This window comes from Ornithodoros turicata, chromosome 1 (genome assembly GCF_037126465.1).
Source record: "Ornithodoros turicata isolate Travis chromosome 1, ASM3712646v1, whole genome shotgun sequence".
Taxonomy (NCBI): Eukaryota; Metazoa; Arthropoda; class Arachnida; order Ixodida; family Argasidae; genus Ornithodoros; species Ornithodoros turicata.
The window spans coordinates 4,307,515-4,322,615 of record NC_088201.1 but is presented as its reverse complement, the minus strand read 5'-3'; the positions used below and the strand labels follow the sequence as shown (position 1 = coordinate 4,322,615).

At 45.8% G+C, this 15,101-nt stretch overlaps 1 protein-coding gene across 1 annotated transcript; it reads right to left on the bottom strand.

Annotated features, from left to right (window-relative positions):
- Positions 1-233: 233 nt before the first annotated feature.
- LOC135379207 (uncharacterized) lies at positions 234-14,847 on the bottom strand. Its single transcript, XM_064612451.1, has 13 exons — positions 14,020-14,847; positions 12,824-13,037; positions 9,651-9,907; positions 8,628-8,865; positions 8,292-8,522; positions 8,097-8,180; positions 7,930-8,028; positions 6,888-7,009; positions 5,219-5,329; positions 5,046-5,160; positions 4,422-4,581; positions 2,770-2,966; positions 234-520 (listed from the first exon to the last, which is right to left on the bottom strand). The coding sequence occupies exons 1-13, from the start codon at positions 14,512-14,514 to the stop codon at positions 465-467; spliced, it is 2,379 nt and encodes a 792-aa protein (XP_064468521.1). The 5' UTR covers positions 14,515-14,847; the 3' UTR covers positions 234-464.
- Between the last annotated feature and the right edge of the window lie 254 nt (positions 14,848-15,101).

Here is a 15,101-nt window from a genome sequence, read left to right as displayed (position 1 = left end):
TGCATTAAAATAAAGTTTGATAACATTACTAAACATTAGTTCCATGTTAAAACAAATTTTTATTAAACAAAAAAAAATCACCCGAATACTACACCCGAATTCCTGACGGCAGAATATGCCGTAACGGGATTTAACTCGAATACACCCGAATTTTCGAATGAAAAATATCACCCGATATTTACCCCCCGAATTTGGCCAAAAATAAAACCCGAAAAAGTCAGGCCCTAGTTATATGCTCGTTGCGACAACTACACAAATAATGCTCTTCATGAAGATGGCGAGAGTTCATTAGTATTTACAACTGTGAGTGTAAGCATTTAAAGTGGTATTAACCCTGTATGCCACTCAGAGCAATAACTTGGTACAAAAGTTTTAATTCAGTTCTGTGTCGGAGAACTTTTGTTGCATCGTCGTATTCTTCGTCAATTGCCTCGGGGCATTCCTCCGTTGTCGTGCTTCACAGTCTAGCTTGCGCCTCGTCCCATCTTCGTGTAACTTGGTACAAGTTTCTCAGACATGTCTGCAAGGGATGGGTGTCGAGATTTGAGCACACGTTGAAGGACCCCCGGGTGGGCAAAATCAATCCGCGGACCGATGGCATTCCTCGTAGTTTCCAAGCGACATGTACGCTGTCACAGTATCTATCAGTAAAGCGCGGACCCCATAACAAGCGACACGCGACGCGCTGCAGAATTTGTCGCTGTCGCGTCTGGTCATGGCGTGACATCTTGGTCCATTTGAGCAGCGACATTTCGTCGCCGAGAAATGATGTTTTTGGAGAAGCAATGCTTATTTTCAGTGATGGCCAGTAGTTAACTACATGTAGTACTACCAGATTGTAGTTAAAAAGTAGTTATCAACTACTTGCAGAAATCTAGTGGTAACTACTAGTTAAACTACTATTTCGAGTAGTTAACTACAGTAGTTAGGTTACTGCAGGCGCCAACTACTTCCGATTTTGCCGCAAGTTTTACGGCACAATTGTGCTTCCGACTTTTACCTTGAGCTACTCGTTTGATGAGAACGGAGGTGCAGAGCAATTGTGCGGTGCATGTGTACTAAATCTTCACTTTTATCACTGCTTGTGATTCCTATTTCGGTGTCCAAGAACACTATAGAATGGGATTGGTGTTGATGGACAACGTTAAGTAGTTATAGATGTAGTTAAAATACATTGCAGTAGTTAAAGAAGTAGTTTTAACTACCTCCCCCAAAAAGTAGTTGAACTACTAGTTAAACTACTCCATTGCAAAGTAGTTAGTAGTTATATAGTTAAACTACTGTAGAAGTAGTTAGTTGCAATCACTGCTTATTTTATTCGAGCTAAGTTGTAAATTGCCATAAATATACCAAAAATAGTATTTGATTCGTCAAAACGAGGAGAACTTGTAATGAAGGTGCTATGTAATATTCGCCGTAACGCAGTGGCGCTGTGGTTGAAGTTCCCAACGTCCCGCCCACTTCTTCGTCTGCTACTTTTGTTGGTTGCCCTCTCCACCCTTTCCCTTGCCCACGCGTTCAGTTCTTGTTTCACGCCGCCAAATCTAGCTGGTTTTGTCAAACAACGGGCAACAAACTCGGCGACATGCTACAAATATCTACTGGGAGTAGATGCAGAGATATTCAGCCGCGACAAAGCTTTTTTTGACGCTCGTGTGGCGGCAGTGACGTCGATTTTGTCGCTTCTCGCGTGTATCTGCCGCGTGTCGCTTGTTATGGGATTCGGGCTTTACAGTAAAATTTGAGAGGAGAGAGTGATGCTTCTACCTGAATTTTTTGCACCTTCTAGGTTGTACAGCACAAGCCTCTGCGAGCCTTTTGTTTCGGTCGTCTGGGGCTTGAACTGGTCGAAGCACACTCTGAAATGTGTGGCATATTAGCACTAAAGCAAAGTGCACGTCAGTTTGAGGGACAAGAGACTACGCGATGCCCCCATTACGAAGCTAGGGTGTCCATCTTGGGGACGTAGCTACAGTTGCATATCGGTGGACGTGAACCGACAAATCCCTACCCAGACCCTCGCTCTTCAGGTGCACTTTTGGTCTCTGCTCGAAGGCTTGCGCGCGCTATGTATCATAGGAACCAGTGATTCATCCAAGCACACTGTGAATAGCAAATCCTGCCACTGCTGACAGAGACAGAATTGCTTTTAGTTCTCAAGTAATGTCGCGTAGTTAAGCTGCAAGATAATGATCCTTCTCTACATGAGAGAACTGATGTTCTGAGGCTGGAACAACATAGAAGGGACAAATACAAACAAGGCCTCAAATTGCCTAAGCAATTAACGATGAAAGATGAAAGTCGCTGAAAAGGTTAGCCAGCTGTAGGACTCGAACCCACATCATCTGGATTGCCGGTCCAGGGCTCTACCAATTGAGCTAAGCTAACACATCTCCCCAGCGACTTCCAAAGGCACGTCATCTGAGGGGACAAACCAGCCACTCTCTCTCACTCATCCTTTACTCTTACATTTTTGCTCGCTCATACACACATTCATACGACGGGATCGACGCAGGCGGCAACTGTTGAACGTGAGAGAACTGATGTTCTGAGGCTGGAACAACATAGAACGGACAAATACAAACAAGGCCTCAAATTGCCTAAGAAATTAACAATGAAAGATGATTCATCTTTCATCCTTCTCTACTATTTTGCTTAACTGCTGGTATACAAGTTGTACTTTCTGGGGTAGTGAAATTGCCATCCGTGGTGCTACTTCGGTGGTTTAAAACTTTTTTTTTTTTGTACCATCTGTACAAGCGTACTAACCTGCTTCATCCATGGGAGCCACGCGATTCGACATCCCTGGAATTCTTCTAGAATGCTCGCTAGTTTGCAGCTTTTGCGGGCAGGCCGTGTTCACCGAGTTTGCCAAGGCTAATTCAGTTTCCGGTGGCAGGTCCAAGGTCGCTATGTGGTCCAAGAGCGACTCCGTGCCCCATTCAGGAGGAACTCCACTCCGAGGGCTACCGGGAGAAGTTACTTTGCATTACAAGCTTGTCACTTTCGAATTTCCACTGGCACAATGAGAAATGTGGCTATCTGGAAAGTAAATATGTACAGGTTGCTTCTTAGAAGTCAACAAGTTATAACAACAAAACACAGACTTGAGTGCCAGAGCTGTCGAGAGGCGAGTTTGCGCCCAGGGCAGGGTAAATCTGACCACAGGCGAGCACAACTTCAAAAGTGCGGCGGCCCTTCTGTGGTGCATGAGCACGTCAGACCTGAACAAAATGTGTGATAGCACTCCTACACTTCTGTGATGTTTGCAGGAAGTGGAACTTTGTAAGGGAAAGAAACCTTCCAGTAACAATAAATATATACAGTGGCTGCTTTAGGACAAGGTGAGGATGTTACATCCTGTCATAGCTAGGAATCAATGCAGAAGAAAATGTGCCATGTCGTGCTAGTCCGTCAATATGTGAATGGCAATCTACTATACAAACTCAAGTTCGAAATTGCTCATCTTACCTGTTACATGATGAACATGTAAATCAATCGAAAATTCAGTTCTTATACTTCTTTTTGCCTATTTTTAGACATAGTGGAAAATGTATGAAAATATAACTGAAGACCAGAAACCCACCTATCAGTCACATATGATGTATATATGTATGTATGTACCAAAACAGCTTCTTATCAGATAGGTGGGCCGTCGAAACAGTAAAAAAATTTACCCAAGTTTGATCACTATGATGGTCGATGTTTTGGTTGCTTTTCATCGTGTTCTAGTCCAAGAGCCACGCATGCCAAAAGTGTTTCCGCATGCATGCATGTAGGCATCTAGTATGTACCGTATTTTCACGCGTATTAGCCGCGGCTTATGCGCGATTTTTTTTTCTTACGGGCGCCCTGCGGCTTATCCACCGGTGCGGCTTATCTGATGACTATTTTTTCCTGGTATTTTCCCCATACGCCGATTTTAACGAAAGGGCCGACAGTGTCTCTGGAACAGCACTGCCCTGCCGATGCACGAACAGTGCGTAACAGGGACGGGTCCACATTCGAGTAGATTGATCTTCCTGGTGCATTCCCCAAAGCAGCTTTAAGGAAAGTGGTGACAGTGACTCACGTCTTCTGGAAGATCACTGACCCATCAGCCCACGAAAAACACCCGACAAGGGCACAATCCGATCTTGGTCGAACTCCAGAACTGACCTCCTCTGTTGTACACTGTGCCGATCCCGGAGTATGGACTACAGGGTTTATGGCCTTCTCTATGGTCTCCTTTGTCGCACAAATCAGTCGTCTCGTATTGCCCGCGGCTTATCTGCAGGTGCGGCTTATCTGCCAGAAAATTTTCAAAACGTCCCAAAAAAACGCGTCCTGCGGCTTATCTGCGGTGCGGCTTATACGCGTGAAATTATGGTACCTTCTGGAACTACCAGAAAACAAACAGTAAACAAAAATGGAGCACTCACGCAGCACGTATTCGTTGAAGCCACGCGTGAACAAATGCCTTGACAGTAAGCCTCGCACAGGTAGTTGCTGCTGGCTGGGGCAATGTACGAGAAGCGTCCAGTGCAGGATTGAGCACGCTACAAAATGCGGGCTCGAGAAGGGCAGATAGCTTGCGTTCGTCTGCACATCATTCACGCCTTAATGTTCTGTTGTTAATGGTAAAGTTGTTTGTTTCACATAATCCCTCAAAACAAGGACATTTGAACGAAGTGAGCAACAAGGCTTAACGTCTCGGCTGCTGCTGTCAACATGCACCGAGCTCCCCCCTTTGATACGGACTCCCTAGAATTCCCGAAATCCATAAAATTCCTCAATCCCTAAATTTCCAAAAACAACATTATTACACAAAGGAGAAAAAAAAAATCACTGCCATTAATATTCACTTTTTTCGCAACCAGTACAATTTTTTGTGGGTTCCACGTAAGTTAGAGGAAAACCCTTAATGATGCAAAGGAACACGTTACGTACACAAGTAAAAACAGTAACAAAAAATTGTAGTAAACGGCAGTAAAAGTCATTATATCGTTGTAATTGGCACCTCCAGTGAAGCAGGCAATGCCAGTACCACATGCTCACATACGCACCTAATCGACGCCCAAAGCCAAATCGCCTCTTAGGCATTTGGACACACTGCAACGCTTCCAGACTCGCAGAGTAACAGCAACCGTAGAACTCCTGCGGTGCTGATGCCTTATAACTCTGCACGTGTTACAAACCGCACGATCAAAGCCATTGATTTATCCGAGACCTGAATCACCTCAAAGGCCTCGAGCGCCGCGGCATACACGATGTTGGCGCGCCTGTCGCATCTGTTCTCGTTCTTCAGCGGGCACGTGTCGTGGACGTTCTGCACGGCCGTCCAGATGCGCTGCAAGATAAGGCAGTTTTTGTAACAGATGTGGAAACTCTCATTCTATCAAATAAAACTTTACTGTGCCCATGAACAACGGTGCCTATTATTTTAGTGTACCCAGGAATACAGGCAACAGGCCGTTAAATATAGATGGGTAGAAATCCAGCGAACCGGTAAAGATGTAGGAAGGGAGTTGCCTCAGGACAGAAGCCGCCGATATTTCGAACAGAGGCTGTTCTTCTTCTGGGCACCGTCCTCGTCATTGGCATGGTATTTAAAGGGTTAGGTGTGACGTGTTTAAAGGTTTATGCGAATTGTGGGTCAACAGCCTGGAGGGAAGAAAGGGTCCGTACAGGCTTCTGTGGCCATAATGTATGGCCGCTTTGTTAGAGTGTGAAGCGGATTATGTGAACGTATAATGATCTAGGCTCCAGACCGGCTACAGAAAAATGGGAGGTTCACGTACACGTGGACGAAACGGGACAACAGGCAAGAATTGGCAAGCATTAGTGGTTACGTGGTAACGTGGTTATGTCACGTGTTCGTGAACCTCCCATTTTTCTGTAACCGGTCTGGAGCCTAGATCACTATACGTTCACATAATCCCCTCCACACTCTAACAAAGCGGCCATACACTCCGGCCGTAGAAGCCCGTACGGACCCTTTCTTCCCTCCGGGCTGTTGACCCACAATTCGCATGAACCTTTAAAGACGTTACGCCTAACCCTTTAAATGCCATGCCAATGATGAGGACGGTGCCCAGGAGAAGAACAGCCTCTGTTCGAAATAGCGGCGGCTTCTGTCCTGAGGCAACTCCCTTCCTAGGCCGTTAAATGGGCTGTTAAATTCTATAGACGCACAGGCGTCATATATAAACGTCTTCTTTCTCTACTTCCTGCAATCGTTGCACACCTTGCGATGGTCAAAAACTTAAACGTCGTCTGCTTTGAATTGAGTGCTGAAAACCTGTACCTCAAAGCAATTAGGGCAAATCTAATATCTGAGGTACATTATATTTCTAAGGGGGTATAGCATTCAAAAAATGGTTGGTCACACGTTTGCCGGATGCAATTTTTGTGCCATTAAATTCCCATTATCATCGTCGAGGTTTCCAAGCAACACCCTGGTCGGTGGTAATGGTGTTGCCCATAGAAATAGAAGTTGATCAAATTAAGACTCGTCGTGGTCACTTTATTGGATGACAAGGCCAGGTCTTCCTCACCCTAAATGAAGTGGGAGTTCTTTCACCACCAAGGCAGTATGAAAATATTGCAGGAGGCGCATAAACAACTGTTTACCTCTGGCAGAGGCGCCACTACAGCAAAGCTTGCCTTTTTTGGAAGTAAAGGCTGCAAGCTCGACTCAGTCAAATGAAAGCCATTCAAGCTCTCGCGGATGACTGACTGATGAGACTCGTTGGAAAGGGAATGCGATACTCACTACCTGGCCTCATTAACAAGCGAGCATTAGATCTTCATCCAGATTCCATTAAACCGGTGTTCATCGCCCGTTACGCATCCCTTCTTTACTTTTGCGCAGTGCTCTTTTGACAACCGCCGCTACACTAGTGTACCTGCGTATCGGAAGCTCCAACTTGAAGTGCCAACTTTGGATCCCACGGGTGTAAGGCTCCTCTCTTGCGTGCCTCCAGCGAGCTGAGCACGTGGCTCAGGGTCAGAGCCAAGTGCAGTTTCACTAAGGGGAAACAATATCAGTATCAGCATCAGTATAGTTGCCGTCCAAGTGCTCAGAATCCTACAAATCTAGAATTGTGACGCAGCGTCGTGGGAATTAACCCGTCAAGAACAAAACCTTAGGGGGCAAATCACCTGGGGCAGTGCTCTATATATATGTCTTCTGTGAAAGTACAGTGAAGTACCATTTACCCGGAAAAGAAACAGATTTCAGTCCGTGCAACTGGCCTTCATTTATTCGAGTTTCAGTTTCCGTATCCAGCCAAAAATTTCCAGGAATTGCTGAGGAAACTACCCAACGAGTGCCTTCGCTTATCTGGTGTTGAGTCCGGGACAATGCGCGATTTATATTTTGTCAAGGGGAATTTCTCCCTTTTCAATTGTACCCACGTACCACATATTGACAGAGTCCAGTTATTTGACGCCGTATGAAATGGTCATTCGGTAGCTTTTGACGATGTCTTCGGCCACGCGTGCCCCCTTGTCAGCCAAAGCGTGGGAGCTGAATGTCGGGTAATTTTACCGAGATGACAGTTAGATGAACGGATAGCTCCTCTGCTCTCGAGTTTTCATCCCGTATCTCCCACCGGGGACATTTTCACTGGAAACGACCTGTGCCGGACATACAGGGGGTTGACCGTATGGTTGATATGGCTCCGTACCACATTCACTCACATGACTAACATCTTTTTACCCAAAAATACATAACGCCACAGATGGAGGTACACTCAATTACGTGTTATCATGTGAAGTATGTGCGGGAAATACTGGGGGGGAGGGGGGGAAGTAGCAACATTTGGGCGCTCATGTTGTGGGTTACGTGCTACAATCAATCAATCACAATCTCTCAATTTCTGTCACGTTGATGGACAAAGTGAGGACAGTCCTCCTCCTGCTCGTGACAGCCAGAGCAAATCTCACCCAGAGATCCTCCAGATGCCAAGCTCTCAATGGACTTGGACGCTTCTCCGGCCCACGCATCCCAATTTCGTCGTCTCCCCGTTTCCTCCGAAGTCCAACCTGCCAAAAGATGGCAGCGTGGGTATTGACAAAAAAAAAAAAAAGAGAGAGAAAGAAATCTTACGCACCATTTCGCCATGTAGCCAAGGATACTCTAGTTTGCAGTGTCTGGTGGATTTGCTTGCACGCCTCTACAGCCTGCGGTGGTAAGTCTTGAAAAGAAGCACGGTACGATCTCGATTGCAAAGACGGTGGACACAGCACGGAATTACTAGTCGATACGATTAATCTCTGGCGTAACAGGATGTTGAGATTTTGTTCACCTGGTGGGCTCTCACTCAAATCAAATTTCTGTATGAGCCTCCGAGCGAATTCAGGAGGGCAGAGGGCCAGCACTTCCGTGTCCGCGCCTTCTCGGGGCAGTTGGGTCGCGCGGCAAACGACGCTCGCCGAAAGGCGGTTCCAGAAGGGAGCCCAGAACTGCATTTCCACTGCAGGGGGCGCCAGGGGTGTTTCCAACGGTTGAGGGACGAAATGACGCCATTGCGCTCGTCCTGCAACGAACAGCCATGGTGCTGAAAAGCGGGGTGTCCTTTCCACGTGGCTTGGATATAATTATTTGGCACTAACTAATGTTGTGCAGTCGACACAAAAATTACCTCCCCCTGGTGAAATATCCGTAGGTACTGCAACACTGCACGAAGCCGCGAAGAGATACTGCAGAACGAGACTTTGTCCACGCTGCACCAAGGCCCTGAGAACGGCACCTGCTTGGCTGTCTGCCTCTTCCGTTCGTTTAGCCTCTGCCGAAACGAATGCAGAAAATTTCTCCGCGACAAGGTCCGCCTGTCGTACAGCAAGGGTGCTCAGTACGGATGGCATGAATGGAGGTGACCTCTGCAACAGTCATTAAAGTAGCACAGAAGTCATTTTTAACACCCAGTTTTCTTCCTATAAAACTGTTAAGTAGGCCAGTGAGAGGCACCATGCAAAGTAATTCACACCACAGAGTCATGATTATCGCCGAAACTGAATTTAAAGTATGTCGCAAAAAGCGACCGCGCGCAACGGTGGTGAAGAGCAGTACCAGCCTGTGATCTGCCTGGAACTTCGCGCTGATGCTATAAGGAGAACGCTCGCTGATTGGTCTAGAAAAATGTCGTCTGCTACTCGGCTGTTCGGGGTTCCGAAAAAGCCTTTCTCCTGGCTCGGTAATGATTTGGCCGCTCTTCTGTCTTCAATTCTCTGCGAGAACTGGCAAAACTGGTTTACAGTGGCAAAGGGACAAGGCGCTGACCCCCACTGACCGGTGAACCAGAACGAGTTCTCCTTATACCGTCATCGGCGATGCCATCATACCTTCTCCGCCTCGTAATACCCGGAGTGGCGATTTAAGGATGAAGGCGGAGACCCATGTTTATGCGAGTTTTTTTTTTTTTCTGGGAAACAAATTGCACACATCAAAACATTTAGCGCCATTCGGTAAAATGACACACATACTTTCATCAGACGTCTTAACCTGAAAACTTTTTGGACGGCCTTGTGTGCTCCTTTAAGAGGAACTCTAATTTTGATCTGCAGACTCTTTTTTTTTCAGTGCTCCTTCTCGAGTGCTTCGTTAAGGATGTCAAAACCGCATCCTTCAAGCAGCGCTACTTTATCCGCAGAATACCCAATCGTACCTGTAGTATTCTGTGGTCCGTGATAAGCTTCTCCAGCACATGAAATGAGGCAAAGAGGCCAGCAACCCAGTTGGACTGGACGTCGGCCATGTCCGCATGACAGAGCAAGAGGAGGTGACTATGCAGCAGCCTCCTGGCCCAGTGTGCCGCATGCCGCGAAAGCTGCATGAGGGAAGCACGCGCTGTCCGCAGTTGTGCGTCCAGAGATCCCTGCCAACAGTAGGGTGCTTGCGCTCCACTCCCGTCTGTTTGTGTGGCTGAGCAAAAGAAAGCTCCACCTTAGTATGGTTCTGGTTGCATCAAACGGCATCTTTTAAAAGGTCTCTTCAATTTGGCTCCGCTCGCTGCACTTGTTCTGGGAAGGTCCGCAACCGTACCGCGAGCATCGGCACAGTTTAAATGCAGCTTCAACATCGGCACTCCGTGGTCGCTTCCAAAACGAACTAGCGTCCACACGCCCTTCTGCTTGCCCCGGTGGTTTTCATTTTTAAATGCTCGTTTTTTTCCATTAATGTACTGTTGCGAAAGTTTTGCAAATGACCATCCTTTCACATGCCGTTGACATAGTTGCGCTCCTTCTGCACTTCCTATCCAGCGAACGCAGGCTGGCAGTGAATTCGTCCAGAATTAGGCGCGCACTTTTACAAAACGAATGGGAAAGTGTACACGGTATGTTATAGGGCCTGACTTTTTCGGGTTTTATTTTTGGCCAAATTCGGGGGGTAAATATCGGGTGATATTTTTCATTTGAAAATTCGGGTGTATTCGGGTTAAATCCCGTTACGGCATATTCTGTCGTCAGGAATTCGGGTGATTTTTTTTTTGTTTAATAAAAATTTGTCTTAACATGGAACTAATGTTTAGCAATGTTATCAAACTTTATTTTAATGCACGCTTACGAGTGTGCCAGGCGACCCTGATGTTTTCGGGTAGATTCGGGTTAAACCCGAATTTTACAGATTTCGTTCGGGGGGTAAATATCGGGCGGATACGGGTTTAACCCTAAAAAGTCAGGCCCTAGGTATGTATTGCAATCAAAAAATGGATACGAAAGTGCTGCACTGCTTCAACTGGTGCAGCAAGTGCAGCCAAATCAAAGAGACGCATAGACTCTATGGGTGTGGAAGTCATAGTTGCCCACGCCTTCTAGGGTCACAACTCTGAGTACTCTACGGACATCTATGGAGCAGCGGCATAAGTCAGAAAAATTTTGGCTCTGCGAAAGAAAGTTTGTGCCGACAATTTTTGGTACGCACAATTACCAGGCTGCGTATTGGGCTCAACAAGACTGTCGACGGAGCGTCAGGAAAAGAATTGCATGTTTTAAAGGGGAAGTCTGCTCCCTAACGTAATTGAAATAAATATGTCATTGGACTCGAAAAAAACTCTCCCGTAAGTGTTTGAAATCAATTTATTTCCAGGGCGATACATATTCTGTCCGGAGAGCAGACCGTCAGGGTGTATACCAAACTGCACCCCTCAAATTCCCTGACTTTTCCAGGTTTTCCCTGACTATTTCGAGCAAATTCCCTGACAAAAACGAAAGGGAACTCGGTGCCCGCTCCAACGTTGTGATCACGACCTACTAGATTATAACGACCATGTCATAGGCACACCTTCCCAGCGCCGCGTTTTTGGAAGGTAACGGTGGCACTACTCATCGTCCCAGTTATTACTTCCTCAACTTCTACGATACTTTGTACTTCAACTTACCTTAGTATTTCTGTACAAGCGGTGGATATTCCACGGATGTTTCATTCTGAGGTTGATTATCATCATCATTCTACGCGTTTTCGTAGGAGCTATCGCTGTCGTCTGCTACGGTAGTCATACATATACGCTTCTGCGCGTTCAGAATTCAAATTTCCATCGTCCAATCGTGGTGCAGATCTCGCGTGCCGATGAGTAGCGCCCCTAGCGGATCGTGCGGACGGGCTCCTCATAGGGGCTGCGGATATGACATGGTCGTTATAATCTAGTAGGTCGTGGGCAGGAGTGAACAACGCCAGGCACGTACGTCTCCCTGGGCGGGAGTTTCAAAGTGTGGGATTTAGTGAAGCAGGCATTCGGACGGGGACACACTGACACGAACACGAGAAGCAGCTCGTGTTTGTGTCTTGTGTTCCTTTTTAATTGACGGTAATTGTAAATACTTTTATACTCCACTTCATATCTATTTCACAGTGTGTCTTATTATACTTTGAAAAGTAACTTAGGTACGTTCGAAACTGTAACTTAATTAGACACGCGTGGTTGTAACCCTCGCTGTTTCATTAAATTCATTATTCGGGCACTAATAAAAAATTATTATTATTATTATTATTGTTATTATTATTATTATTTCGTACCGAATGTGTGTCCCACACAACGAAGCAATGCTGGCCAGGCACGGAACAAGAGACGCAGATTCTCGACAACGCCATGCACGTACGTCTCCCTGGGCGGGAGTTTCAAAGTGTGGGATTTAGTGAAGCAGGGATTCGGACAGGGACACACTGACACGAACACGAGAAGCAGCTCGTGTTTGTGTCTTTTGTTCCTTTTTAATTGACGGTAATTGTAAATACTTTTATACTCCACTTCATATCTATTTCACAGTGTGTCTTATTATACTTTGAAAAGTAACTTAGGTACGTTTGAAACTGTAACTTAATTAGACACGCGTGGTTGTAACCCTCGCTGTTTCATTAAATTCATTATTCGGGCACTAATAAAAAATTATTATTATTATTATTATTGTTATTATTATTATTATTTCGTACCGAATGTGTGTCCCACACAACGAAGCAATGCTGGCCAGGCACGGAACAAGAGACGCAGATTCTCGACAACGCCATGCACGTACGTCTCCCTGGGCGGGAGTTTCAAAGTGTGGGATTTAGTGAAGCAGGGATTCGGACAGGGACACACTGACACAAACACGAGAAGCAGCTCGTGTTTGTGTCTTTTGTTCCTTTTTAATTGACGGTAATTGTAAATACTTTTATACTCCACTTCATATCTATTTCACGGTGTGTCTTATTATACTTTGAAAAGTAACTTAGGTACGTTCGAAACTGTAACTTAATTAGCCACGCGTGGTTGTAACCCTCGCTGTTTCATTAAATTCATTATTCGGGCACTAATAAAAAATTATTATTATTATTATTGTTATTATTCTTATTATTTCGTACCGAATGTGTGTCCCACACAACGAAGCAACGCTGGCCAGGCACGGAACAAGAGACGCAGATTCTCGAGCACGGCCACACGCTGCCTGTAGGATGCATCGCAGATGTCCCGTCCCAGGATTGGACACCCATTTACTGGAAGCAGCTCCGTCACTTGTGCCGCAGCTGAAAGGGCGGCGCTTCGAATTTCGTCGTGCAGCTTTCGGGCGATGTGCACCTGGTTGGATAACGGATGAGAGCTTGTATAAATGGCACGCTGAGCATGGCATACAAGCACGGTGGAACTTTAGGATAGTCGATTTTAGCAGCTTCTACGAGCGATAATACATTTATTACATGTACTACAGCATATTTTATGAGTTCAGCTCTGCTTTGTCTCTACTGTGCATCTCTATAAAAAATCTTAAAAAATATTACTGTGGTTAAATATTTGTATGGCAACAACCATTATTTTAATTCAAGCTCGATCAACTATTGGCCTAACAGTGCAATGGAGAGCCTCGAAGGGAGCGCTGTTTAGCCAATCTCGAGACTCCTTTCAAGGCTCCGCCCTGTACCAGTTGAGCCGAATACAAGCAATATGTAAGGTGGTAAAAACAGCAGATGCTTGAATGTATTGTGTGCATTAAAGTGCCACTACGAAGCGCCATTAAATCCACTGCAGTGCACGTGTCTCACACTGTATTCCCAAAAAATATTGTTTGTGCGAGCTCTTAATGTTCACTAACGGCACTTCTATTTTGCATACTGAATGTTCGAGTGAAGTTGACTTATATCACCAAATAAAATAAATACCACCTTTTAGTTCGTAGTGGCACTTTAAACTTGAAATGGGCAATAACGACACGCGCTAAGTGATTTTACAACTGCAGTTTGAAAACACAAGAGACAGGTTGCAGGACAAAATGCGTAACCTGCAATGTGAAAGTGAAAGCAGAAGACAGGGAATCGTATCCCATTCTGCTGTATGTACCACGATCTGCCCACTTTGTGCACATTGTCTATGTTGTGTACCGTTCTGGCACTCTCGTTCACCTTGCAGTTTCCACACTTTGGCCCGTAACTTTTCTCTGGTATTTGAGTTACGTTTTATCTATTACATATTTACTGCTCACAACACAGCTCAATGTCGCAACTTTTCAAAGTGCCTTGCACTTTTTAGCTTGAGAAGCATTTGAGAAGCATAAGAGATGTCAGACCTGACGAACACATTCCCTGCGTAAGACAGCGAGGCGACGCTCGTTCATGAGGGCTCTGGTGCGCTCGTGAAGGGCTTTGAGATTTTCCCTGTAGCCACATCTCTGGTGTACACTTGGCTCGCTAGCGTGTGAGTTGCTCGAAGCAGACGAGTCCGATTGCAGGAGGATACTGAGCGTTTCTAGCACTTCTGCTGTATGCAATAGAATTCTCTGCTCGCCCAGCAAAGCCGGCGCACTGCTGCAAGGCTGAGGTAACACTGTAGCAACGTCGGCGCGCGGAATATTTTTTTCCTCTTTGGTGGCTGTTTGTGCTTCTGGCTTCCAGTCGCTGCTTGGGGTTTTCGATGAACTAGCCGACGAGGTACGTCGAGACCGCGACGACGTCAGCAGAAGGTGTTGCTGAATTTCGACGAGTTTCTTCCATTCACGCTTGTCCGTGCTATGACGCCGGCGTTGAACTGCGGGTAGGTCTCCCATCTTCGGCTCGGGGCTCATAAATGGGTCATTGCGAGGATTCCTTGCTGAACGTAACCATTTTCATCACGCTACCATAAATACGAAGAAAGGGTTTTGTGGACTTCTCTTGCATCTCTTCAGCGTGCCAGAAACTATGAAACTCTCCGTGCCAGCTTTACTTTGCGCGAAAAGTTCGATGAACTAAACTGGACATATTTCTGGGGGTTGTGGTCATGCGATTTGCGGAATATGAAGTAAACCCTCTGTCCGCTGTCGTGAGAAATCAAATTTCTCCATAGATACTGCGATGAAGACAGCATTGCGCACAAGCATCATTTGAAAAACCAAGCGGCCTTGCTGAGGTGATTTGCGGATGGCATGTTAGCCTGTTAGTCACGTGACTTGATTTTTTTTAAATCCAGTAGTAAATGCGCATGTATGATTACTGAAAAACACAAAAATAAGAAGTAGGTAATGGTCAACCATTTATAAATATTTTTATTTTGCGTGTTTTTTAGCAGACGAACAGGCGCGGGGCGCAGGATCGTCTGTGTCGAAGAGAAACCACGATCAATTGCGTACACCTTAACGACACTACGGTTTTGGAATGACTAAGAAATATAGCT

Coding starts and splice junctions, on each gene's coding strand:
- LOC135379207 (XM_064612451.1), bottom strand. CDS start 14,514: ATGAGCCCCGAGCCGAAGATGGGAGACCTACCCGCAGTTCAACGCCGG. Junction 4,582..5,045: donor TGGCTTTGGGCGTCGATTAG/GTGCGTATGTGA, acceptor AATGATGTGCAG/ACGAACGCAAGCTATCTGCC. Junction 2,967..4,421: donor CTTCAACGAATACGTGCTGC/GTGAGTGCTCCA, acceptor TTCTCCCGGTAG/CCCTCGGAGTGGAGTTCCTC.